Source organism: Pteropus medius, unplaced genomic scaffold (genome assembly GCF_902729225.1).
Source record: "Pteropus medius unplaced genomic scaffold, Ma_sr-lr_union100, whole genome shotgun sequence".
Classification (NCBI taxonomy): Eukaryota; Metazoa; Chordata; class Mammalia; order Chiroptera; family Pteropodidae; genus Pteropus; species Pteropus medius.
In genome coordinates, this window is record NW_024340692.1 from 16481604 (window position 1) to 16508179 (window position 26576).

At 40.1% G+C, this 26576-nt stretch overlaps 1 protein-coding gene across 4 annotated transcripts in view; it reads left to right on the forward strand.

Moving 5' to 3' along the window:
* The window catches only part of TJP2 (tight junction protein 2), a 102077-nt gene that overhangs the window by 24516 nt on the left and 50985 nt on the right, over nucleotides 1-26576 (forward strand). Inside the window, exon 1 of one of the 4 annotated variants that reach the window (XM_039835971.1) lies at nucleotides 11751-11900. The exons of the other annotated variants lie outside the window; for them this stretch is intronic. Within the exon in view, the coding sequence (XP_039691905.1) occupies nucleotides 11841-11900 (60 nt within the window). The 5' untranslated portion in view covers nucleotides 11751-11840. Of the gene's footprint in view, nucleotides 1-11750; nucleotides 11901-26576 lie in introns of those variants that run through there. 4 annotated transcript variants of the gene reach the window in all.

The following is a 26576-nucleotide window of genomic DNA, read 5'->3' on the forward strand; positions in this document are numbered from 1 at the left end:
TCAACATACACATTTTGAGGGGGACACAGACTACCCATAACATCGTTTTACAGATGAAGAAATGGAAGCATAGAGAGTGTAGATAAGCAGCCCAAGCCAACAGCCATTAGGCTGACCCATGTAAACTTGGCCATTTTATAGGTCAAAAACAGTCAGATGGTGGCAATGTCATAGGTTAAACTTAAGAAGTAGAAGAACCGAGACTTCTTGAATCCCAGGTCTGTCTGACTTCATAGTTGTACTTTCACCTACTGCTTTACTGGCTTCTCACATTTTCTTTGTTTCTGCCATGTTTCCTTGTGGTTCACTGGGAAAAGCAGTGGTGTGGAGATCAGGGTGCCAATCCTCTAGCCTGTTAGTTTCTGGTTCTGGAGTAACTCTTGTATTTCGGTTTTCAATCTTGTCTGTTTAAGAAGACTGTGGGAAATTATTAGAGTGTTATGAAACATTTAAAATTCATGAAAGAATGGGCTCTGTTTTTCAAGATGATGTACAGTTTTGCTATTGAAATGTTAAATACCTGTGAATATACAGGTTATCAGAGTATAGATACCCTATTCTTAATTTCCTTCTCAAACCAGCCTACATATTTGTAAACCATGTGTTAGCCCTTACCCTTGTGTTATAAGTACATTTACTTGGAATTTTTTAGCATGCACGGATTCAAGCAACTTAATTTCCAGCCATAGAGATTTCAGACAAGTACTTTTGTCAGGACTCATGCAATAATTCCATATTTTCCTAAGTATTTAAAATAAAAGAGCAATGCTCGAAATACTTGTCTACAAAGACTTTGTCATTTTAGTAATTCCAGCAAGCTTTCCTCATGAGAAATTGATATACCATTTATGTGGAAGAAAAATAAAAATAAGATGGATTTATTCTTACTTTAGTAATTTTAGTTATAGTCTAACATGTTCTGCAAACAAAAATTAGAGTGCATGATTCACTTATGAAATCAACAAGACAAAGCATTGGCCACCTGGCCTATCTCTGGAAATCTGAGATGTCTGGACATTTTAAGTATAGTGCACAGATGAGTAATACTCAAAAGCTGCTTCTGAAACATAAATGTAATTATACTCTTGCATGTTAAAGAGAATCCAGAACCTAAAAATTAAATGATGACTAGGGGATTGTAAACCCAAAGTCCTCTCTCTCTTACTGTTAAGCGCCATTTCTTAAAAGGATTCTCTGTGCTTCTTTTCCTTACCACCACCTGCTCTTCTCTCCAACACTTTCTATTCCACCTATTCCAGCCACTTTGGAGTCTAGAAAGAGGTACCCTGTGAGCTAGGCACTGCATTGCCTGAGGAAATTTTCATGGTACCCAGCTTTTCTTGGCTGGGAGTCACAGTCTAATTTGTAATCAGCAGTCACAGTGCTGTGTGGCTGCCTGAACTGGGCCCCTGGTGCTGTGGCTGCGTGGGGAAGCCTGGGGGCAGCTTATTTTATGATTCCCATTTAACCTGATAAAATCGAGTTTAAGAATTTGCAGCTAGCTTCTGGTTGGGAGGGGTGTCCTCATTGGAACTCTTGATTTTGGTACTTCATTACATTTTCATCAGTTGAGTGGTTGGTGACAGCAGATTTCAGTTCAGCCAAAAATTTGATTCGTTTAGAGGTGATCTGATTGTATAGGGAGATTAGACAAAACACTCTGGACAAGATTTCCCCACCTAATCATAATTATATTTATATTTTTTAAATGTATGGATTTTTGAACATATCATTATTTGATTATAATTATTAATATTTGACATTGATACTTGTAATACACTTGTTAATATTCAAAAAATCAAAATAATATATGTATGATTATTTTTACTTCAGCTCTTAAGTCTTGTTGCTAAAAAACTGTCAACCCACTTTGAAAGAGGCTTCATAGTATGTTAAAGGTAAATTTGTCTCTTTTGATGGCCATAGTCAGCAGAATACATATGATAAGAAAGAAAGATGCTTTCCCAAGATTTAGAACAAGAATCAAAATATTTTAGCAACTGGAAGATGGTTCCAGCAGAGACAGAACTAGATCAGGGAGAGAGACAATAGGTAAAAATAGTGTCATCAGGAATAACAGCTAGAATTGCTTCTGAAAAAATAATAGATTTAGTGCGGTTCAATGTACAGAATGTAAATCTCAGAGAGCTCTGAATCTCTTGGTAATAAATCTTTATCGATTTGTTTAAAAACTTAGATAATAACTTTAGAGGCAGGAAAAGCTGAAAGCCTCATACATTCTTATACATTCTTGAAACTGAATAAAAGATTTCATTCTCACATCCCAGATTAGCAAAGAATTTGATGTACCTTCTTTAAACCTAATTTTATTCATTGTGGCTCCTCACTCTGCTTGCTTATCTTTATTAGTCTAGGGATGGTGGAAATTAACTTGATGCAGTCTTATCCTCTGAGAACAGTGCCAGGCAAGTTCTCCTAGAAATCATGGGACACAAAGGCTCAGATACCAAAATCAGGTGTTCCACTCACACCAGTTATCCGATTTATTCAACCTGAAAACACATAGAGAGAAGCAAGGAGAAAGAGATTAGAACACGTTAACATAATTAGGTTGGGATACAAATAGGGTAAAAGGTCTACACTTCTGGAATCCCGTGCTTGCATATGCCCTCTCTCCGAGATGTCGGCTGTCCCCTGTGATGGCGTGGTCACAAAGACCAGAGTTGAAGTTGAACAAGGGATCTCAGCAGTTTGAAGGTTTTTGAAGCCAACACATGCTTGCTGTACCAAAGGATTGCAGGGCAAGTGTGCTTGGCCAGTAGCTGTTGGTCACCAGCGAGCTGTGTTTTATCTGCATTTTGGCGCAGAGTGTACATGGGGCCAGAATTGGACATAACGGGGTCACCAATAGGTGATAAATTTAGTAAAAGGTGAAAGATTTATATGATCTGAAGAAAAACCAGAGTATAGGTGGTAAATTTAGGGATGTCAGTCTGGATGTAACATGAGCTGGGCTTTATTATATATTATTAATATTTTATTAGATACGAAATATTTATTATCAACGACATAAAGTATAAGTTATATAATAGTTTACATTATGACATTATGTAGTATATCTAAAATATAATTATGAGATATTTGTTAAATTTATTACTATTTAATTAAACATGAGTAGTTAAGATTTAATTTGTCCTTCATTCCCTGCTATTTATAAGTAACACTCATTTGCTTCATTCTTTTCATCTATATTTAACATGCAAATGCTCCATTCATTCTGTTTAACACATCTTACAGGTTACTAACTTACTGTCTGCACTATACACATCTTATGAATTCTTCCTAAGTCTTATAAGCCACTTGCTTCTTCATTGTCACTATGAAGTAAATCTTAGAGGTTTCATGCATCTGATCTTTTTTTCCTTGTACTCTATGCCAATTTTAAAAAGAACTTTATTTATTTTTTAAATTAATTTATTTTTTATGGTGACGTTGGTTAAGGAAATCCAATAAGTTTCAGCTGTACACTTTAACAGTGAGGCATATATATATTTACACTGTGTGTTCACCACCCATAGTTAGATTTCTTTCTGTCACCACATATTTGAACCTCCTTTACCCCATCTACCTTCCCCTCCCCACTAAAAAGAACTTTAATAAAAGAATTTATTTAGCAAATTATAGTACTATATTCATACAGATGGAATATTATGCAGCTAGGAAAATGATGAGAGAGCTCTATATTGCCATGAAAAAAACAGTCAAGCAATATTCTTATGTAGAATAACAGGTAGCAGAAGAGCATGTCTAGTACAGCCTAGGTATATACATTGTATATGATATCTACATGCTTACCTGCATAGAGAGGTACCTGGAAGGATGCTCTTCCAATTACTAACAGAAGTTTGTTCTGGATGGTAATATTTTAGTCGTATTCTGCTACTTTTTTATGATCTACTATATGCTTTGGTAAGTAAACAAGTATCATTCTATAAAAATAATTGAAATCCAAATTATGTATGTACACAAATATATATGTAAATAAACATAACAAAAAGAATTATAGGACTAGACCTTTTCTTTGTAAATCAAAGACATTTTACAAATAGAAAATTATTTTCCTACCTTCAAAATGTTTTAGTTGCCTTCAAAATGGTAATCTTCCCATCTTGTGTCAGAGAATCATAACACTTTAGTAGAATTTCCCAAACCTCTCGCACGATGAGACTCATATGGGAGATGGGAGGCTAACACTATCAATTCCCCAGGCCTTTTTCTGATCTACCCTGTGTGTCAGAATCTCAGGGGACAAGTCTTGGATGCCTCAGGTGATTCTTATCAGAGGAATTTAGGTTGAAGTCCTATAGAAACAGAAATGTTACAGCCACATTTTCCATTTTTATTGAACGCCTCCTGAAAGTGCCTTGTCCAGGCCTGGCTTCCTTTGTTTTAAGAGGTGTGTGCTAATTTGCATGGCTGCCCTGTAAAACTATCTGTTTGCAGCTTTTTTCTAAGGCCCCTTTCAAGTCTGAGAAGTCTTTGAATCTAGGCGACTTTTGAACAACTTTAATCTGTGTGCATCAGGGATACTGAATTCTTAGGGCTACAGGATTCTGGTGACAATTTTTTAAAAGCATTTCAGGTGTTGCCAGAGGCCCCTCTGGGCTCCCTTGAGGACTTGTGTACTTCAGTCTCCTGGGCCTCTCTCACCTTAGATTCCCTCCCTTGCCTGTGAGATGGAGGCCTTTCCACTTAGTGAAAATGTTAACTTATTAATGTGTTTTTAAAAAGTACTTATTTAGGGAGAGGGAGCTCTGAAATCCAGTGAGACACCAGAATCACATTTGAATCAAGGGTTCTAATTTACTAACTAGCTCCTTGGCTGGAGTCAAGTGGCATTTGTGGCACTTACCTTTTTAATATTGCACAGGAAGAGTTTTATAAACATGATGCCCCAACATTGTTTGTTCAATTGCTGTGTCAGCAAAAACCCTCTTGAGTTCTATTAAAAGGAGCCAAAAGGGAAACAACAATAACAACAACAGAAACCCCACCTCTCCCCTCACTCCATACAGTTGCCTCTGCTGTCGAAGCAGTGGACACAGAGGCCAGGAGCACGGTGGGAGGGGCTTTGACTCCAACAGACCTGGGTTTGGATTCTCACCCGCTGTCTACTCTGGGATGACCTCCGGCAAGCTGCTTTTTCTCTATGAAGTGCAGTTTCCTCATCTAAAGGGGGGCAGTAATACCAAATATGTGCCCTGTGAGGATTTACATTAACTGAGCTAAAATAGTATTTGAAAGCTTTTGGCACATAGTAGAAATTTAATCGATCATAGTCTATAGGGGTTTCTGGTTATTTTTGTTATTGTTGTTTTGTTTTCTTAATGGAGGATTAAGAAGTGGCATCTGTCCCTGAAAGGGCGCGGATTCTATATAGATTACAATGTAAACACTAGTAAAATAATAAAAGCTGTTGAAATGCAGAGCGTGGGTGCCAGGAGGGAAGGGTTCCTCCACAGTACAGAGCTCTCTCCCTAGTATGGTCTGTCTAGAACAACAGTCCCCAACCTTTTTGGCACCAGGGACTGGTGCTCCTATAAAAACCTAATGCCCGATGATCTGAGGCGGAGCTGAGGAGGTGATGCTAGCGCTGGGGAGTGGCTACAAATACAGATGAAGCTTTGCTCGCTTGCCCACCGCTCACCTCCTGCTGTGCAGCCCAGTTCCTAACAGGCCACAGACCACTACTGGTCTGTAATTTGGGGGTTGGGGACCCCTGGTCTGGAATAGACTGTGCTCCAAAAGAGGCATCTAGGATCTCCAAGCTTGGGGGAATTGGATTATGCTCTGCCTCAGCCCTGGTTGACCAAGCTGACCTTGACCTCTGCCTGCCAGCCCGAGCACCTCCAGACTAGCCCAATAAGTCACCTAGGAGCCTGCACATGGGCAGCCTGGCACCACGAGGCCAGCCCAGACTACAGCTGCCTCCTTCCGACCAGAACTCTCCCCAACACCAATCCAAGGCCTTCTGAGACTCATAATTCATCCAGCCCACAGCTGACTCTGAATTGCACAAATAATTCTTTTGTCAACTTTGTGGCCAGCTAAACCCATCATACCCAGAAACACCGTGGGTGGGGGATGCTGGGGTTTGGGATTTGTACCATCAGCAGGGAGAGGAGAGGGGGAATGGAAGGCATCATCCACTGAGAACTAAGAACTTTCCCTGTGAGTCTGACAACTAATGTTTTCATTACTTTTACACTTACTCTAACATCTTTTTCATTCTAGTGGTAACAACAGCCAAGCCTATGTATTACCAATCGTGATAATGATAATAAGGTTAAAAAGAGATGTGTTTGGGCTACTGTCCTTTTCTGCTATAGTTCCTCTTTAGGCTTCCCTTACCCTAAGCAGACCACCCACTTTCTTCACCTTTTCATACTCCTGCACTGTGCTCTCAAATGCTTGTTTCGTGGTTAGTGAAACATTCAGCTAGACTCGACCTCCTTGCTTTAACTTAAACTTGGCTTTCTCCTGAGGGCATCGCTTCCTGCTAGCTACCTCAAAGGATGCTGCCTACTTTAGATGGAAAGAGAAATCTGGGCAGGAGCTGGCTCCGTGGTCCAGATAGAGAAGCTTGAACAAAGGCCCAAAGCAGGAATGAGCTTGGCAGGGTGTCACGAACAACGGCCACCAAGAAAGGCCAGTGTGTTTCTAGGAAGTGAGCTTGGGAGAGTGCAGGATGCTTTGAGTTTGGAGAAGGCAGCAAGGTCAACTCATGTAGGATTTGGAGGCTGTCTTACTATGGGCTGCTATACCAATACCACAGACTGGGTGGCTTAAATAACAGACATTTTTCCCACCACTGTTCTGGAGGCTGAGAAGTCCAAGACCAAGGTGCCGTCAGATTTGGTTCTTAGTCCTCTTCCTGGCTTGTAGAAAGCAACCTTCTTGCTGTGTGCTCACATGGCCTTTCCCAGCTGCATGCATGTGGAGTTAGACTTTGAAAGTGAGCTGGAATAATATTAAATAACTAAAGGTGAGGGCGTGAGAGGCAGAGCAGAACTTTTGATACCTCTCTCCTGGATGTTATTTTATAGGAGTTGTGGGGTCGCTGCTTGTGCAAAGAGTCCTTTAAGTGAATGTGCACAGTTATTGATATGGTTGCTTGGACTGAGCAGGGTGAGAGACGCCAGGAGAGAAGAGGCAACTATGAGGAAGGCGAGGCAATGCCAGGCCCTTTCTCTTGAAAAGTGCCTGTCCCTTGGGCAGCGTTTTCGCCACTGCCTCAGCTCTTTAGTCATACCTGTACTTGAGCACTTCTTGTGCCTTCTCATCATCTGTTTATGTGTTTTCATGTTCATCACACTGTGAGCAAGCCCTCATTATATATTGCCTTTATCTTCTCTATCCCTACCTCAGGGTACATGGTAGGCATTCAAGGAATGTTTGTTGAAGAAGAGTGTCTTTATGATCCTCGTCTGCTGTTCAGTGTACAGACCAATCAAATTGCTCAGTTAACCTGTAAACTTTTCAACCTCAAGTTCCTTTGCTCTTATTTAATGATACTTTTAATCATATTATTATTTAGTTATATGCAAATATATACATATACATACATAAATATGTGTGTGTATATGTGTGCATATCTTCCCAAATCTTAATGTTCTTCAAGAAGTCTGACTAAAAGTGTTTAGTTTGTCACATTTCTTTGAGGTCTCCTGACCAAGGTGCTTCAGAGACTTTATATATTATAATACATGCTGAAAAAAAGAGTTGAAAAATTGTCCATTGCACAGATAATAACCACAATTTAAAAAGAAAAATGCACGCAATCCTCTCTTTTCATCAAATCATGTTTCTACATACTTTCTGATACTTTTATAGTTTTTATGACATTTTTATTGTTGCTGTCATAGGATAGATAAGATGTGTGTTATTTTTTGTTGATTATTTCATCATCATTCTCCTTGTTTCTATGTCGACTTCCTTATTATCATTTTAAATGATGGCTTGCAATGCCAATTCAGTGGATTTGCTGTAATTTAATAGCCCTCCATCATTGGACCTTGATCGTTTCCATCTCGCATTGTTGTAAACAGGTATACAGTGCAGTGCTGCCTCACCTCCCAGTCACCCACCGCCATCTAACCTCCAGTCCCCTCTTCTACTGAAACAGCTCTGGCCAAGATGAACATTTGTCCTCTTCTTAGTTAACATCTTCTGTTCTTAACTGACCTCGAAGTTGCATGTTTTGGGCTATTCTTCCCTTCTTGAACTTCATTCTTCCCTTGATTTTTTGAACATTCTGCTCCAAGGGTTTTTCTTCCCTTTCTGATAGTTCCTCTTTGGTCTTTGTTCTGCAGACTTGAGTTTGCCCTCTAAATATTGGCAATCCCAGGGAGGAGTCCTGTCCATAAACCTCTCCTTCTTCAATCTACTGCATGTCTGAATACAGGCGTACCTTGTTTGATTGTGCTGCGCTTTATTGCGCTTCAAGATGTTGTGTTTTTTACAAATCGAAGGCAAGACCCTCCACTAGCAAAAGATTACGACTCACTATACTGCAATATTCACTTCATTGGTACAGTCTGGAACTGAACCCGCAGTATCTTTGAGGTATGCCTTTGGTCTCATTCCTTTCAATGACTTCAGCTTTCTTGATCCACTGATGAATCCCGAATCTCTTTCTCCATCCCAAATCTCTCTACCCAAATACTCATCAATGCCTAGCAAATCCTGGACACTCGAACATCTGCACCTGAAGGACCCATAGCCCTCAAAACTCAATCAGTCCTTTAACTAAATTCCCTGTCCTTCCTCAATCCCTTCCTAAGACCGGCTCACACTAATGTGTTCTCTGTTTTGGTGAAAAGTAGTGTCATCTACTTAGGTAAGCCAGAAACCCAAGAGTCACCTTAGACTTACTTCCCTCTTCCTTAACTCATATCTATCTAATCAGGCAGTCAGTCATCTTGGCTACTGATTGTACTTCCTTAATTTCTATTGAATTGGCTTCCTTTTAACACTGCCTAACTTCACAGCCATGTCATCTCTCATCTGCATTCCCACAAAGTGCGTTTTTTTTCCTGGTCTTGTCATTCTTACTGACACTCCTCCCCACAACCCTCATTTGACAAATCCATCTTCTAAGAAGCTGACAGCAATCTTTATAAAATGCTGGCCTAGTGTCCCACTTCTACTGTGTTCACAGAACATAGCCCATGCTTGCCTGGACACCCTCACGTCTTGACACGTCAAGAGCAAGCTCATGGCCTCTTCATTCCTTGTTTTTCCACTTATTATTTATTCTTTTCACCTGGAAAGCTTTCTCTTCTTTTTGTCTCACAGACTCATTCCTTTAACATATGTAAGTAACCCCATCTCTGGAAAACTATCTCTAAACCCCATCCCCTTAGTCTGAGTGAAGAATCTCTCCTGAAAGCCTCCAGACCACTCTGAGCCTGCCTGGAATCTCAGCACTTACATAGCCCCTTCCTTCCTGCCTGCCTACCTTCCTGCCTTCCTTCCTGTCTCTCTCCCTTCCTTCCTTCCTCGCTTCCTTCCTTCTTTCCTTCTCTTTCTTTCATTTTCCTTCCTTTCTTTCTCTTTCTCTCTCCTTTTTTTCTCTACCTTCTTTCTCTTCCTTTTTTTTCTTTTTCATCTTCCTTCCTTCCTTTCCTTCCTTTTCCTTCCTTCCTTCTTTTCTTTTTCTTTCCTTTTCTTTTTTTAACATAGTTATTATTTCCTGATTGTCTACTTCAATTAACTGAGCCCCATGAGATGAGAGCTAAGTCTTTTTATTAGGAGGATCTGGCTTGAGAGGTGTTCAGTTATTACTTGTTGGATAGAAGTTCTTTGGAGAAACAAATTCTAGGAGTGGTGTTCAAAACTGCAACTCCACATTTGAAAAATATGTACTATAATATGCTTCTTCAAAGAGCCGTATTGCCTTATTCTGCTACTCTGTCAACTGAGTTATGTTTTTCCACAAGCATCTGAGTCAGAACTATTTATTATGCTAGCATATTGATATTTCAACTAAATGAGTATTTCATCATTTGGAGCACTGTAGTCCATTAAAACTTTCTGCGATGATAGAAATTTTCTTTATATACACTGTCCAATATGGTGGTGATTAGGTGCATGTGACTACTGAGTACTAGAAATGAGACTAGTGTAACTAAGAAACGGAAGTTTTCATTTCATTTTAGTTAATTTAAATTTAAATATATTAAATATCCACATGTGGCTGGCGGTTATCAACTGTACAGTGTAATGTGAGAGAGAAAAAAGGAATAAATTGGACAGCTGTAATTGCTACATTCTGGATTCCTTTCTTCCCTTTTAAATGCTAGTGGTGTAAGCTCATCACTAAGGTGTGACCAGTTCACAAATGCTGTCATTGTTATTATTAGTCAGCACTACCTAATTTGAGAAACATTTTTTAAATGGTGCTCAGATCAGGAGAGTAACACCTTCTTACATCAGGAATACAATCGAAACGTCCAAGTCTGGAGACTTGAAGGAAACTGGGAAATGTTACTCACAGTGCAGTTTTTTCAGAGGCATACACTTTAAGCTACTCCAAAAGAGGCCAGAAACCCAACGCTTTCAGAGAGGCATCTGCTGGACTTGTTTTTCCACGTACACTGCCAAATTTGTTTTGATTAGGCAGGAAGTGAAGCAACTTCTCAGGGAGAGCATCCAACATCTGTATCTCGTCAGAGGTCCGATCAGACCTTTTACCTTCTATTAGTGAGCTTAGGTGAAATTTTGCTTTTCAATTTAAGAAGATGGGCCGCATCGTTTTCTCTTACAACTGTGATTTCCTTAGATTTCAAACCCCAAGTTTTATTTTTAATCAGTATACCCGTTTTGATTCTCCAAATAATTTACATGCCCCTAAAATAAGGAAGCTTTTATCTTGCACAATTCTTTGTGCATAGAGGAGTCGAAAACGGATGAAAGCACTGAGTTGAATTGGGTGAGTCCTGCCGGCTAAGCATTTGTGACCTATTGGTAGCCTTTTAAAAGCTGATGATGGGAGAAGAGTGTCAATCTCTTTATTGGAGTTGCTGGAAATGTATCGAAGAGATAACCTGGGGTATATTTCCTCAAAAGTCACGTTTTACTATTTAACACTAATATACCTTACTTACTCTTGGAATTCGGTTCGTTTGTTATGCTGAGAAATGTGGGGCACAATGAACGCCGCCTGTGTTGCTGGCCCGGCAGGCCTCCAGGCAGGATAGAAAACTTTGCGGTTTCCCCGGTTCTTCCCTTCAGATGAGAACTGAAGAGGCTCTGCAAACGTCTCCAAAAAGTGTTCGTACAGGGTGCGCACGCGACCTCGGGGGAAGAACCCGCAGACAGGCAGGCCAACCCCCAAGCTCACCGCTGCACTTAGAACTTGCAGCCCTTGCCGGGGCGCGCGCGCGCGCGCGCTCGGAGCCGGACCTGCTGGCCCCAGTGCGCGCCGCGGAGCGAACCATCGGCCGGCCAGGGGAGGGTGGTGGTGCGGTCGCGGGGCGGCGAGACGCTTCAGCTCCTTGCCGCCGCCGCCTTCTCCCGCCGCCGGCCGGGAGTCGCGCGTGACGCGGACCGCCACGGGGCCTCGGGGGCGCGGCGCCGGCGTGCCCTCTCCCCCCGGGCCGCGCGGGGGTGGTAGCGGCCCATTTGAGGGTTTCCCGGGCCCCGCGGCGGACAGAGGCGTTGCGCTCGGGCAGGGGGCGGACCTACGCCACCGCCGCGGCGGGAGGAGGGACAAAGGGGTGGGTCCTCGCGGGCTGGCACCCTGGCTGCAGGTCCGCAGACTGACCCGCGGCGCGGAGAAAGAGGCGGAGAGGGGCCCACGCGGGACCTGCGCCGAGATGCTGGTGCGAGGAGATCGCGGGTTTCCGCCCCGCCGGGAGCTGTCAGCTTGGCTCCATGTAAGTGCCCTCTTGTTCATTCGGTTGGGAGAAGGGTCGCCAGGAGTGAGCGTGGGAGCGCTTGGTGGGCTTCCCTGATGTGCTGTAGGTAACAGGGGATTCGCCCACCCGAAGGAGAGGCTGAGGGCAGCGGGTAGATTCGTGGTCTCCAGGGCTCCTGGATTTTTTCTCTGCCCTCCAAAGTCACTTGAGTTTCAGATTAAGTAGTGAGTAGGGGAAACTGTCTTGAACACCGTCCAGTATGTCCTGTATCTCTGCTACCTCGGAGGCATCTTGTCGAGCCTGTTGTAACGCCTGTTGTATCGCCTGCTGGTATGCCTTTATGTTTTCCTTCTCTGTTTCAGACCACATTCTCTACTTGATGCAAAGTTACAGGCGTGTGTGCTTGAGTCAAACTGACAACTCTAGAAACTAGGATCTTCATTTTCCCTTTTAATCAGCTGCCTCTGCAACATAAGTAAAAGTCGTTTTCGGTGGAGAATGGAGATGGAGTTTTTTAAGAAACCACAAAAAAGGGAATGATGAATGCTTTCTACTCTTGTTATCTTACCTGTCACCAGTTCCTTCTCTTTTATGTCTTCATTTGTCAAGTTTCCGCATTTACACAGTAGTTTATTTTAAGTTATAAATAATCAGGGTTTTGACTACAGGGTTTTTACATTCTTGAAATGTGGACAAACTTGAGAGTGAATACTCCATGGCTTAGTAATGGAATACAGCCTCCCACCTCTATTTTAGCTTCAGTTCTTAGGCAGCGCGGCTTCCCTGGCAGCTGTCTGCCCTGAGTAATGATTGTGGTTTCCCTGCGGAGACTCTTCCCATCATAGAAACTGCCCTGCAATCACACATTCCCTCCCTCCGCCAGGGGAATCCTAGCAGAGAAGGAAAGAGGCCCTTTTCTTCAGGTCTTTAGGTGGTTTGTGCTGGGTGTACTGACAATCACTTTGAGCGAACAGGACGGTCTTTGTCAGGATCATTCCTGGGAGAAACATTCATGGGTAATGTCTACGTGCACACCTGGGAAGGAGGTGTGTTAAGTGAGGTGTTAGTAGGGGTGATTGCATTTGTAGCCAAGTGCCATTTAGTATGCTGCCTAAGAGAATGAAATTCAATTATTCAGTCAATTTTCATGAACAACTTTACTTCAGTGTGGGGACTATAAATGATAAGAGGGTACCTCTACCACACAATCTTGTTGGGGAAGCATGCAAATGATTAAGACTGATGAGTTTCAGTTAGAAATATGGACAGGATGCTGTAGCTTTACTGCTCTGGGGAGATGGAAGAGATGCTTTACTAAGGCAACGGTGGCTTTTAGAGGTATTTCTTGAGTTTTTCCAGAGTGGCTGCCGGAGATTGATGAAGGGGAACTTTTTTTTTTCGCTGAAATACTGCCTGCAACTTTTTCAAGACTGGGCAGATGATAACTTAATGAGCCCCTACTGTACCCGTCACCATGCAGGAGTACGGGATGAGCAAGACTCAGTTTCTACCTTCAAGAGTCTGTTAGACATGAAAGTTGTAGACTGTGTTTTAGACTCTGCATACTCTCTCTGCTGGAATACTTGGCCGAGAGAGGGAGAGTGCAGTACAGATATCATGTACGCACCCCCTGCTAGGATTTTTGCTGAGAAGAAAGGGTTATATTTGATCACATCTCAAAATGTAAACCAGTACATAAAATAGGGCTAATAACATCCCCACCTCATAGGGTTGAGTGAGGATTGAATGAAATGATGTAGAATGCGTGTAGTGGCTGCTAAGTAAAAGGTAGCTAGTGACTATGTAAGTGCTGGGTCCTGGATTGATAAGGGATGTGAGATCTAGAAGTACAGGTAGGAAGTGTGAGAGGCAGAACGGAGGGAAAGAGAAGGTTGCTCACACTCTCTTTAAAGACCTTGAATGCCGATAAGAGAAATTTGGAAAAAAAAAAAAGTCATAGAAATCCCTAATGTATTAGTGACTTGACTTTTCCTACAAAGTAGTGAACCAGTGTTTCCCAGTAAACACTTCACCCACACACTACACAGGGAATATTACCATTCTTGAGGCACTCATATGCTTAAGACCAATGAATTTTTATATCACTTCCTGGGGAATTGCAAGGACTTCTGCCTACATATTTTTAAGTTTTAATCTAATTTTTTGTACATTGACAAAAGGTCACAGGCCAACCATTTATCTTCTGCCGAAGTGCCTGCAAATGCAAGGGAAATGATAAACTTCCTACCATGACTTTTGAGTTTACAAGGTTTTCTCTCCCCAAGGTTTTCTTTTTGGGAGACAGATAAATTCTTAGGACTAGGCGGGGCCACTTTAATCATGTGTACTGTAGTTTAAAAAGTCATGCAGATTTGGTTTGGGAGTGGCTTGAGGTATGGGAATGCCTGGGGTGGGGTGAAGAGGTAGAAGGGTTAGTAATCACTGCTGAAACTTTCAACATACTTCTACCAAGAAAATGAGCCATCAGGTAATTTTTATTTATTTATTTATTTTTTTTGCCTAATCTCTAAAACAAAGCCCAGTAAAGAGTTGTAGTTACAGATTAATTATCTAGGTGTTGAAAGTTGACTTCCTATAAAATACTTCTGATCAATTAGACTAAGTGGTCATCGGGGCCAACAATTGGCCAGCCAGCCTTGGTGTTGAGAGTCACTATTTCTGGAAAATTTGGTAGGTGGGACAGAATTATTATCTCAGGTGTTTTACTGAGTGACTTCCTTGATCCTAAACCCAACGGTCAGGGTCAGAAACACATATTCAGAGGTCAGATTTAACACCTATTTAGTGAGTTAAAAATTTCAACACTTATATGAAATTTTTTAAGCTTAAAAAAAGTAATCTTCTCTAAAACATTTTAGGGCCTACTTCACTTTAAACAAGAATTTTTATGATGACTCTTGTTAGTAGACACCTAAATAGCTAGCAAATTTATGAAGGTCTGAGATGTAGTCTCATTAAATATTTTTTTTTAAGACCATGTAACAGTAATGGAAAAAAGTTTTCAGAAACTAAAGCCCAACATCTTTATTGGCAATAGTTAGTTCCAGTTTTGAAAGTTAGCTGGGAAAGCAGTTGACGAAGCTTGTGTGCTGCCTACATTATTGCGGGAGAGGCGGAGTTCTGAGTTGGAAAGTGCCTGCTCCCAATTTCTTAACTTGATTAGGAAATGTACTTCTTAGAATAGAACTTGGTGACTGTTAGAGCCCCGGCAGGCCTGCATCCCTTCATCGGACTGCCCATGAAGGTGACATTTTGGTTTTTAAAGGATTAGTGCCTCCATTATCTAGTTGGCCATTGCACCCAAAGCTTCATCAGTCTTGAGCTCAGAAGAAAGTCTAAGACTGTCATATTGAAAGGATACCTAAGAGATTGATTAAGCATTTTCCCTGCCTCTTTTGCTGTCTCCCAAACTGTGTTTTCCAGTGTGTTCTCTATAGACACAGCTGGCACAGGAAGGGACATATCCTATTTTTCAATTACTGTGCATGAATATTATATGTTAGGAATAAAAAACATAAATCCAGACACCAAACTCATTTATTTCATGGATAGATTACTTAGGATGAGGCAAAAATAAGTATTAAGTGAAACAGTTTGATTTAAGATTTAAATATTTACTATTAAAAATAGTAAATTATTGGGATGAGTGGTATGAGAATAAGTCAAAAATTGGGAAGATAGCCTTTGAAATCTGAGACTTGGGAAATACTGCTTAAGATGAATGTGATATTTAGTTATGGAGAGCTATGTATACTTTGACCACACTTTCGGGAAAATCAGGCACAAAATGGCCCAGAAAAGCCAGGAAAGTTGAATTTCACTGGCTTTGTCTTCACATGTGCATCTTGCTTTTGTCTGCAGAGAGCTATCTTATCTATTATTGCCACCTTTGTGAAGCTATTGTCTTGCCTAATTCTCATTCCTTTCCTTGCTTCCCACAAGCCATTCTGCAATTTTTAAGGTTTGTTGGTATGACATATGTAGGATAAGAGTGAAAAGGGCGGACATATTTTGGCACTACTGAGGGACATCAGTCTGTGCATCTCACTCATCCATTAGTGCTCAAGAATGGAGAGAACCAAATAGCCTCACGTGTAAATGTATTTAACTTTAAAAAACTGTAGCTTACATTGGTCTGTAAAAGAGACTTTAACAAGGATTGTCATAGGAATTACAAGTCTTGAGGTAGGAAAAAAGTAACTCTGCCTTGACCTAGAAATTTGAGTGAGTGAAATTCACATAGGTAAATAAAACCAGAATAGAAAAGACTTTGGTTCAGTCACTAAAATTCCTAATTGTACACTCACACCATTTATGAAAAATCCTAAGCCTTCAATTAGTAACTTGTACTTTAGTCATTTTAAATCAGTACAGATATTTGTTTAGTGCCTCTGCAGATGGTTAAAGTTAAATCAGGTCTTTAACCTTAAAAACATGATGCAATTTACCTTCATCATTTATACACCATTTAAGTTGCAGACCATAGCAAGATACATTTTTATAATGTTTATTTTATCTTTCAGACTAATATTTAGCCTAGTTAGAATATTCATGGATTATAGTTTCTTTTTATGTTTCTTTTCTCCCAACACTGTGTGTGTGTGTGAGTGTGAGTGTGTGTGTGTGTTGGGTGGGGTGGGGTGGAGATTTGGGGTTGGCAGGAATGGTAGTGATGGAGAAAGCATACTTTCGATAGATCCTTCATGAATAAAATATTTGTGTTTTAGGAAGCTGGACAGACCAAAAAGTTTCAAATTATACCATTAATCATTGCAAAATTTTTTTTTACGTTCTAATATTATTTGTTAATTCATTGATTTGACTCACTGCCATGGCCATTTGTTGACTCACTGCCATGGCCAAGTCTTGAGCTAGTTCCTGAATGTTATCAGCAAATTATAGATCTAAAAGTATGTTATTTTTAGATGGATTCCCCTTTTAATGATTAATGGAGAAAAATACCTTGGCCTTGCATGAAAGTTACCTTTAGAAACTAAATGAGTAAGTACATAAAAAGCTATGAATAATATCTGCCTCTAGCAAGAGCTCAGTGCATGTTTAACTCCTATTATTATTAAGCTCAAAATGCTCATTAAAATTCTCTCATTAAAGTTCCTATATCCAATCTCATTATAGTCTTTTTTTAATGGTAAATCTATTTTTAATTTTTTCTTATTATGGTGACTTTGGTTAATAAAATCCAGTAAATTTCAGGTATACAATTTAACAGTAAGGCATATATATGTATTGCATTATGTTTTAATTGCCCATAGTTAGATTTCTTTCTGTCATCACATATTTGACCCCCTTTACCCCGTCTAACTCCCTCCTCCTCCCTCCCCTCTGGTAACCACTAGTCTATATTATCCATGTTCATGAGTCTCTGTTTGTTTGTCTTATTCATTTGTTGCTTTTAGGTTTATATCCCCTATATAAGTGATATCATGTGGTTTTCAGCTTTTTCTGTCTGGCTTATTTCACTTAGCATGATTATCTCAAGGTCCATCCACGTTGTCGCAAATGGCAGTATTTCATCTCTTCTTATGGCCGAGTAATCATTGCAAAGATTTCATGAATAAAAATGTTTACTAAATTTTACCTATCTGCATATGTAAATATGGATTTAGAATTAATATGATAATTATTTTTATTGTGGACTTTAATTAGCCATATGAAATATAAACATTCTATTCATAAGAAAAAATGACATCATCTTTTGAAACTTTAATTATAGCGTGCCTCATCTGATAGATGTCCTGTATAAGCGTGGGACTACATATATGCTGTAGTTATATATTTATAGTTAGTGACAATATAGTTAGTCACAAGTCAGAGATGTTTAGAGGGAACATATATAATACATTGTGAGAAAGAATTATTGGGATAATTGTTGTCGGTAGGTAACAGTTATTAGGCTGTAATGAATAGATAATGATTAAAAGCCAGTTATATCTTTGCCATTGTATTAAAGAAAGCTTTGATAGAGATGAGAGAACACTGCAGATATTGTAGATTTTGTCACTTGAGTTGAAGGTGAACAGGGAAAATAGTGCTTTCTAGTCATCGGTGGGAATTAATGAACTCATCTAGGACATGTGACTTCTAGGACTTTTGGTCTTAGATGGAAATAAGGTTCCGAATGTAACTGCTTCCAATTGTTGAAAGTCATTTATCATCACAGTCTGAAAGGAAGTGTTCTCAGTTCTAGGTTGCGGGGTGTCTTTCATGCCTTGTATAGCAGCATGTACCCTGCATGGCTGGAACTTGATGATGGGGAGGAGGGGGAATGTATGCTGTGAGAGAACACCAGTCCATTCTCAACCCTAGAAAGACTGTTCTCAAATATATCTGGCAAAGCAGCATGACATTATTTGAGGGAATTCATTTAGCAAAACTAACCCTTTTTGTTTTTGAAAAGAACTAATTGTTTAGAAGACACTTCCTGATGAGCTCATTTTTAGAACCCAGTTCCTTCCTTACGCTTCTTCATTCAGGCTGAGTCAACTGCCTTCTTGCCTGTGATTGTTTAGTGTGCACATGTCAATATTTATTAGAGCCCTTATCACGTCTGCTACAGCCAGTCACTTCCTGTCAGCAGGGAGCCCCTCCCTGGTCTGAGTCATCATGGTAACCCCAGAAGCTGACAGGGCACTGAGTACATCACTAATATTTACCACATGAAACTGGCTTGATTTGGGGAAGGCTTATTGCATGAACTAGTAAGAATTAGAGATACATTGTAAAGTTAGAAGAGTAGATTCCTGGCATTTCTATAGTGAGTGGATTACATAGTTTATGAGCACAGAAGAAAAAAGTGTGGAATTATGTACAGAACATTTCTGTAATGGTATATAAGCTGTACTGCTAATTAACTGGGTGACTTTAGCCATGGCACATATGGTATGTCTCAGTTTCTTTATAGGGACATGAGTAGTTATAGTTGATGGTCTCTGAAGTCTTTGCAATGCTTCAGTTTCCAAGGGTTCTAAGTGTTTGGGTATAAAGCCTGAAGAACATTATAAATAATTTCTGTTGATTCTTTTATCTTAAAGTGCTTGCATGCTTCTTAAACAACTTTTGTGTTCCCTGTCTCCCTCCACCCCTCCATCCCTCCTTCCCTTCCTTTAAAAAGGGATCCAGTGTAGATTCTCTCTGAAAGGTGTTTGTCTAAAAGACAAACCGAGAACCTAAATGGCAGTAGTTGTTTAGCTCATGAAGTGATGGAAAGATCTATTATTCAGTTGCAGCTTAAATAATGTACCAGCACAGTGTGTGCTGGATTCTCTTCCGTACTCTGCAGCCCAAGTCAGCAGCCAAAACCCTCTTGCTGAGAGCTTCATGAGAATCATTTTCTCCTTCTTCTTCCCCTCCACCCTTCCCAGTAAACGCTACATACTGGGAACCTCCACCACCCTGTTCTTTTCCCTTGGACTTCTCTCTTAAGGACCGTGAGCATGGGGGCCCACAACTGGAACCGCTTTCTGATATGTTCACAAATGCGTTGAAGATGCTTCTACTGGTTACTCTTGCAAGACCTCACTGCTCAGTATTGTAAAATCACTCGCTGTCCTCTTGAGTTTCAGCATTCCTTCTGGCACATCTGAGTTTTTCAGCCTGATTTCAGGCAGAGCACTTCGCTTACCTTGGGATGGTCTGTTTAGTGTCTTGGGTGAGTTTTAAGAGGCGTGAGAGATTTGTGGCATCTTAGACACCCATTGAAATTTTCCAGAAATGTAACTGGAAACATTTGTGCTTTTCCTTCTGGTGTTATTGTTAGAGACTAAAAACAGGCAAGTGGTGACACATTGAAATGAAAAGGCTGAGTTCATTTTGAATATCGGTGGCCTTCTTTCTAGCAGAACCTAAATTTGAATTTTAATCAGAGGTCTACAAGAAATATTTAGTCTACTGATACTGCTTAAGCGCACAGTTCGCAGATGTCTTTGAAGAGGCAGGAAGAGGCAGGAAAGGTTGACTCAATTTACAGAAGAACTGAGGTTAAAAAAAAAAAGTGCCCAAAACCGAGAAAAATTTTCTCAGAGAAACAGTAATATCCAGACTCTATCCTCCCAAGCTTGCTTACTCATCATAAAACTTTTTCTGTTATTATTTTTATGATGTTTCATTGAAGTGTAATTTACATACAGTAAAATACACAAATATCAAGTGGAGAGCTTGGTAAATTTTTATTGTGGTAAAATACACATAACATGAAATCAACCATTTTAAAGTCTGCGTTTCAGTGGCATTTAAAACATTCACAAACATTCACAGTGTTGTGCAACCACTACCACTTGTTCCAGAGCTGAATGAACTTATACATGAATGCATTGGTCTGTGCAGTTACCACCTAGATCAAAAAATAGCAGTTTCCATCACTCTAGAAGGTTCCCTCTTGCCACTTCTGTCACGCCCTACCCACAAGGGAACCTCTCTTTAACTCCTTTCACTGTGGGATAGTTTTGCTTGACCTGGAGAGGATCCATGTAAATGAAATCAAGATTTGATGTCTGGCTTCATTTGCTCAATGTTAACCTTTATGAGATTCATCTGTGTTGTTATGTGACTCAGTAGTTCTTTTTTATTGCCGAGTAGTATTCCACTAATGTGAATTTGCCGTAGTTTGTTCAGCCATTCTTTTGTTGGCGGTATTTGGGTTGTTGGCAGTTTTTTTTCTGTTATGAATAAAGCTACTCTGAAAATCACGTACACCTTGTTTTATGGACTTATGCATGCATTTGTGTAAATTCTAAGAGGAGAATTGCTAGGTCATGGGTTGGAGATATGTTTAAGTTTCATTCTGTAACTTTGAAGTCAGACAGACCTAGGTTTGAATTCTTGTGTTTTGCCAATTACTTTCTTGGTCTTAGGCAATTTACTTTTCTCCTGTGTAGCTAGCTGTAAAATGGGCATTCTGTATCCTGTCAGTCAGGGTTCAGTGAAGAAAACAGATGACATTCTAGCTACTTCAAGGATAAAGAAATTTAGTAGAGAGAATTAGGTGCCTACAGAACAATGGGCAAGTTGGAAGGATGAAAAACTAAGGGTCCTCCATTAGCTTTCAGATTTGCCTCACAGGAAGTTTGGAAGTTGGAAAGCTGCAGCCACTCAGCCAGGACCTTCAAAAAACCCTTCTACCTTCTCAGCCTCTGCATCCCTGAGGCAGCTGACATGGTAGGGAGCTTGAAAACAGCTGCAAAGCTCAGATCCGAGAAGTCCAGTTTTTGCCTGTGACTGCTGCTATAGGAAGAAGGAAAACAAGCGGCACCTGCTTTCTTTCATCCTTCCAGATCTTAAATACAGCACCTCGGGGGCACCCTGTTGGCAAGGGAGTGAGGGGCTTCTGACCTCTGGGAGTAAGGGAAGCTGGGTGCCAGTAAACAAGAAATGCCATAGATGCCTCCTGGGGTTGCAATGGCAACCTGAATGGCAGCAGTTACAATTTATTAGTATCATCATTATTACTGAAGAACATTGTGCCTCTGCAGTTGTAAGTCTGCTTTCTGTAAGGCATGTTCAGAATCAGTCCTTTGACTGTGACCACCTGATGCCACTGGAAGACCTACCAGTCACATAAGGCATTGTTTCTCTGAAGGTCCTCAGTTTCTTCATCTACTACTCTGTAATTCTAGAGACTTTTCTGTGAGTACGCTTGAAAAATTATAAACTGTAAGCCTACACATTAATGCAGAAACCGAAAGGTGACTTAATTCTAAGACTGCTTTGATGTATAATTTTATGAAACTTAATGAGTGTTTCCTTTTTGAAGTCCTTCTGATTTGCTGGTTTTTAATATAAATCTGGTTTGTAGATGGGCTAAAGAGGGTGTTTCCTCTTTCTTCCTCTGTCTTTAACTTTTATCTTTTGACAAATGAAATGGAAAGAGATTAGATTTTTATCCTATTTTGAGCTTCAAATCTCATGCTGACAGCATGCTCTAGTCTACCAAAACATTTGGCAATAGTGGCTGTCCTATTTCTAGCATATATTACAGGATATGAGCTATAATATGTTGCTCTTGAGACATTTAAAAATCTTGAATCAATTCTATAATGATGTCACATATGGGAAAAATTGAGTTTTTCTTACTCAGAATGTCTGTGAATCTTCTCTCTCATTGAAATAATTTTCCCTATAACCCTGACCAATTTTACTTTCTTAGGTACCTTACTGTTATTGCTTTGAGGCGGTTGGCTAGAAATAGCCTGGCCAAGTGATTTATTGATTAACTTTCTTTTAGACTTACATCTATAATGCTGTTTCTGAAGGCTCCATGCAGAGAAATTTGAAGCAATAAGGAAAGCAAATATTCTAAGGGCCAAGATAAGCATGACCAGTAACTTCATTTCAGTCACTGGTTTAGCAGCTAGAGCGGGCTGGGTCTTTGCAAAGCTTGCTTAAATTTGAGTGTGCTAGAAATATATTGACAGAATCCCCTATTCTTATCTCTTTTTTGCCAGACTTACCCAATTGGTCAGGCTAACAATGGATGTCCAAACAGTTTACAGTGGCTAATACAATGGACAAAGGGCTTGACTGTTTGGAGAGTGGAAAATAGAGCTGAAGGGGGAGCTTCTTAAGGGCATTGACCTAATTCACTCCTTCGACAGAAATGATTGGTTTTAAAGATACCTATGTCTATATGTATATAGATATAGATATAGATATGTATATACACATAGGTGTCTATATTTCTGGTTTGTATAGAAATATTTCAGCTAGAAGTGTTCCAGCCTGAAGAAAGGATATATGGTCCTGCTTTGCGTGTTTTTGTGAAGTACAGCCTTTATTTGACCATATCCTTAAAAAAAAATTTTTTTTAAGTATAAGTCAAGTTCTGCTATGAACTGATATTCCACAAAAGTTAGGGAATTAAGGAGGGTGGCTGAAATTACATCGTCTCTCTCCTCAGTCCTGGAAACCTTTTCACATTCAGGAATTGGTTAGTCACCCACTTTTTAAAGATAAAATTCTCTGTGGGCCTTTCCTCTATGAAATGTGGGGAAATAGAGCTGGGTTAAAAATAAAAATTAGTTCAGCCATTGCTTAATTTCTAAGTATCATTTCTGTGATTTACTTCATCCAGAGACAAATTGGCAATGTTTTTGCTGTTTATTACCACAGAATATTTGCAGTCAGCATGTACTGCCTCAAAGACCATCTCTGGCCTATTAATAGAACAGGAGCAAAGGAGAGTACACATGTCACTGTGGGGGAAAAGAACTCATTGGGCTTAATAGTAAGCTCCAAGTAACAATTGCATTGTTGTTCTAAGTTGTCTTTGAGTGTGATTGGATGATTAAATATAAATGTTGACCTTATTGGATTCTATCCCAGCAATGAACTGTCCTGAAAAAAATAGCAGTAACTTATCACTCCAGACAGTCGCCAGACTTGTTCTTTTGGCTTTTTATTTGAGATAATGATTTATGCAGTGAAGTGTCATAGAAACTGGGGTGCTGTCATGTTTCTCTGTCTCTCTTTTGTCTCTTCCAGTGTGAGTATGTTGGCTCTATTTGTGTAGTCTGCTACATGGATAGTACATTATCTTCATGAGTAGCAGCATAAGCTTTTTGATTGGCATGAACTTAATCAAAAGAAATGCTTGGAGGTATTTATCCAAAGAAAACCAAAACAATGATTTGTAAAGATCTATGCATCCCTGTGTTCTTTTATTTTATTTTTTTCATCCCTATGTTCTTGGCAGCACTATTCACAACAGCTAAGATATGGAAGCAACCTAAATGCCCATAAATAGACAATCGGATAAAGAAGTTATGATTCATATATACAATGGAATATTACTCAGCTATAAAGAAAAATTAAATCCTGCTATTTGCAATGATATGGATGGACCTAAAGGTTATTATGCTGAGCGAAGTCAGAGAAAGATAAATACCATATGATTTCACTTATATGCAGAACCTGTGAGACAAAAAGAACAAACTAATCGAAAACAGACTCACAAATGTAGAGGACGATCTGGTGACCGCCAGAGGCAGGTGGGGGTGGGGCACGAGGAGGAAGGTGTGAAGGGTTAAAGAAGTACAAATTAGTAGTTGATAGATGGTCATGGACATGGGGAGCACAGCATAGGGAATGCAGTCGGCGTTAATGTAATGGCTATGTGTAGAGCCAGAGGGGCGATAGAGTAATTGGGAGTGGGGGATCGTTTCATAAACTATATAAATATCTAACCAATGTAGTCTATACTTGAAACTAATAATAAAATAAAATGCTAAAAACAAAAACGATGCTCGGAAACAGTGAACTGCAAAAAAAAAAAAAAAAAAAAAAAGGGTTGAGTGAGATGTAAACTTCATTCAGTTTGTATGTCTCCTTTCAGAAGGTCAGAGTGTTTTCAGGTAAGCCTGGACTCTGCCTAGTGTGGGGAAGAGGCTCATTTTTAACGTTGGAGTATCGATTGTGATTTCTTGAAGTCAGGTCTGGCTTTTTCCATTCTTAGGCCAGGCATAGGATAGTTAGTTGCTCAGTAAACGAAGGAAGGCGAAAAGAAAGGAGAAGGTGAGTCCCAAAGGACTGAAAGGTGGTCAGCATGGATATATATTCTCTCTCCTTGTTCTTAGAAGATTCCCTACCTCCCAAAAGAAGCACTTTGCAGGTGGTTTGGACACTGTTGAAACCTGCAAAACTTTGCATTATTGGACTGACAAGTCTAAAATATACATTAATGAAGCTTGTAAAACAGCTCTGAGCTGTGTCTTTGATTTCTATAAATATTATGGGCATGTCGGAGGCAAGCTCCTTCCAGCTGAGTTTCCAAGTGTTCAGCAGACTCCTGATGTTTATGTAAAATGCCTAATGAGGGAGCCTAGGACACAAAGTCAGATGCATTTGGTCTTGTTTTGTGCCGGAAGACTTTTCCATGTGGCCGAGATAATGTTAGACCCTTGGTACAGATCTCACTGAATACTCCCAACCAGTTGGGGTTGGTGTTAAAACTCAACTTTATAGGTGAGGAAACTGAGGCTCAGAAAAGTTAAGTAACTTGCCCAGTGTCACACAGCTTGTGTGACAGGGAGGGAGTTTGAGCCAATGTCTATATGATGAATTTTGAAATCTGCAGGTTCTTTTAACTCCTCCAGCCTCTGCTTTTCAGAATCAGATAGGCAAAGAAATAGGGGGAGAAGCTATTGTTAGGAGTTACAACCCAGGAATCATGAGTAACAATAACATATCAATGTTATTGAAAAATGTTTTCATTCTTCAGTGACCTCTGTGTGCCATCACTGTAAAAGGCCACAAAGACACTAAGATGAATAAGACCATAGCCTTATGGGGAAGTAGATTACATAAACAACCAGCTAAAAATCAATTTTATTATGGAAATATTAAGAATATGTCTTGTCAAGTGAGGGTCTCCTTCACGTCAGCTACCTCTAGTTAGAAATGATTGTGTTATTCTATCAAGCCTCCCCTCAAAACAGTTGTTGTTAATGTCAAAAAAAAAAACTTGTGTGGCTACAAAGCACATGGGTTGTGGACAGACCATCTTGCATATGCTATGTTTTGGAACTTGTCTGTTAAGTGTAAGAATTCCATCACGAAGTTCCTGAGGGTCAAAGTACCTCTTTTTAAAACATTATATACTTCCAAGAGGTTTAGACTAGCAGACACTCACATGTTAGTGTGAAACAGTCAGCTTTTTTCTGATATCTAGCTGATACTATATGCATTGATAGAGTGAGAATTTTGATTGGGTATACAGAGAAAGAAATTTGGAGCCAGACATTTTGGCGGTGGAGCAGCCATTATGGAATGCCAGGAGTTTGTTTTTGGAGAGGGCAGGGTAGGAAGACATTGAAAACCACAGCAACTAGCCCAAGGAGTAAAGAGAGTTAGGAAATCTCCAAATATAAACTTTATTTCTTTCCTGTTCTCCCTGGAATCTCCCTGGCCTCTTCCTCACTGCCTCACCACATGGCTTTCAGAGTTAGATGAGCTTCCATGGACAGTCTATAAGGCTGACACTGTATGAAATATTGATTCTTGGTTCTAAGCTCAACGATGACAAATGCTGGCTATATAATTCTGATCAGATTCTCAGTCAGAGTTCATGGTGGGTAGTAGAAACTTACGGTGTCTCTTTAAAAGATTTCTTCCAAAGCAGTGTTGGCCTTGGGCCGTGGTGCCACACCCTCACCCTCTGTCCGAGAGGGCACACAGACAGCGTCCCAGCCCAGCCTGAGATCAGGAACCCAGGTTTGTACTTCTCTGTGTCCAACACATTTCTGTGCAGTGCCTTGTCCAATACATGTGTTGATAATACTAACACATGGAGTTAATTATGTACTTTGAGGACAATCTGAAGCAAGATTAAGATCTTGGGCCAGCTTCCCCCTCAGAATGTGATTGGAAATTGTGAACCAGTTCAGATATTAATTTAAGTAAAATATAACCAGAGAAGTTCCCTTGCTACCAAAACCAAGTGTAGTACACTTTGAATTGATCTAACTTGAATTATGTACCCGCTAAGAACTTAACCTTTTATTACTTGGGGAAAAAAAAGAAAAGAACAGCAAAAAACAAAAAACAGACAAACAAAACAGGATTATCCCCACAGAGTGACTGGATGCTAAGGACAATCCTAAGGCTTGTTGAAGATAGAAGTGAAAACAGAGATGAAGGAAAGCAAGAATCAAGAGTCAAGTC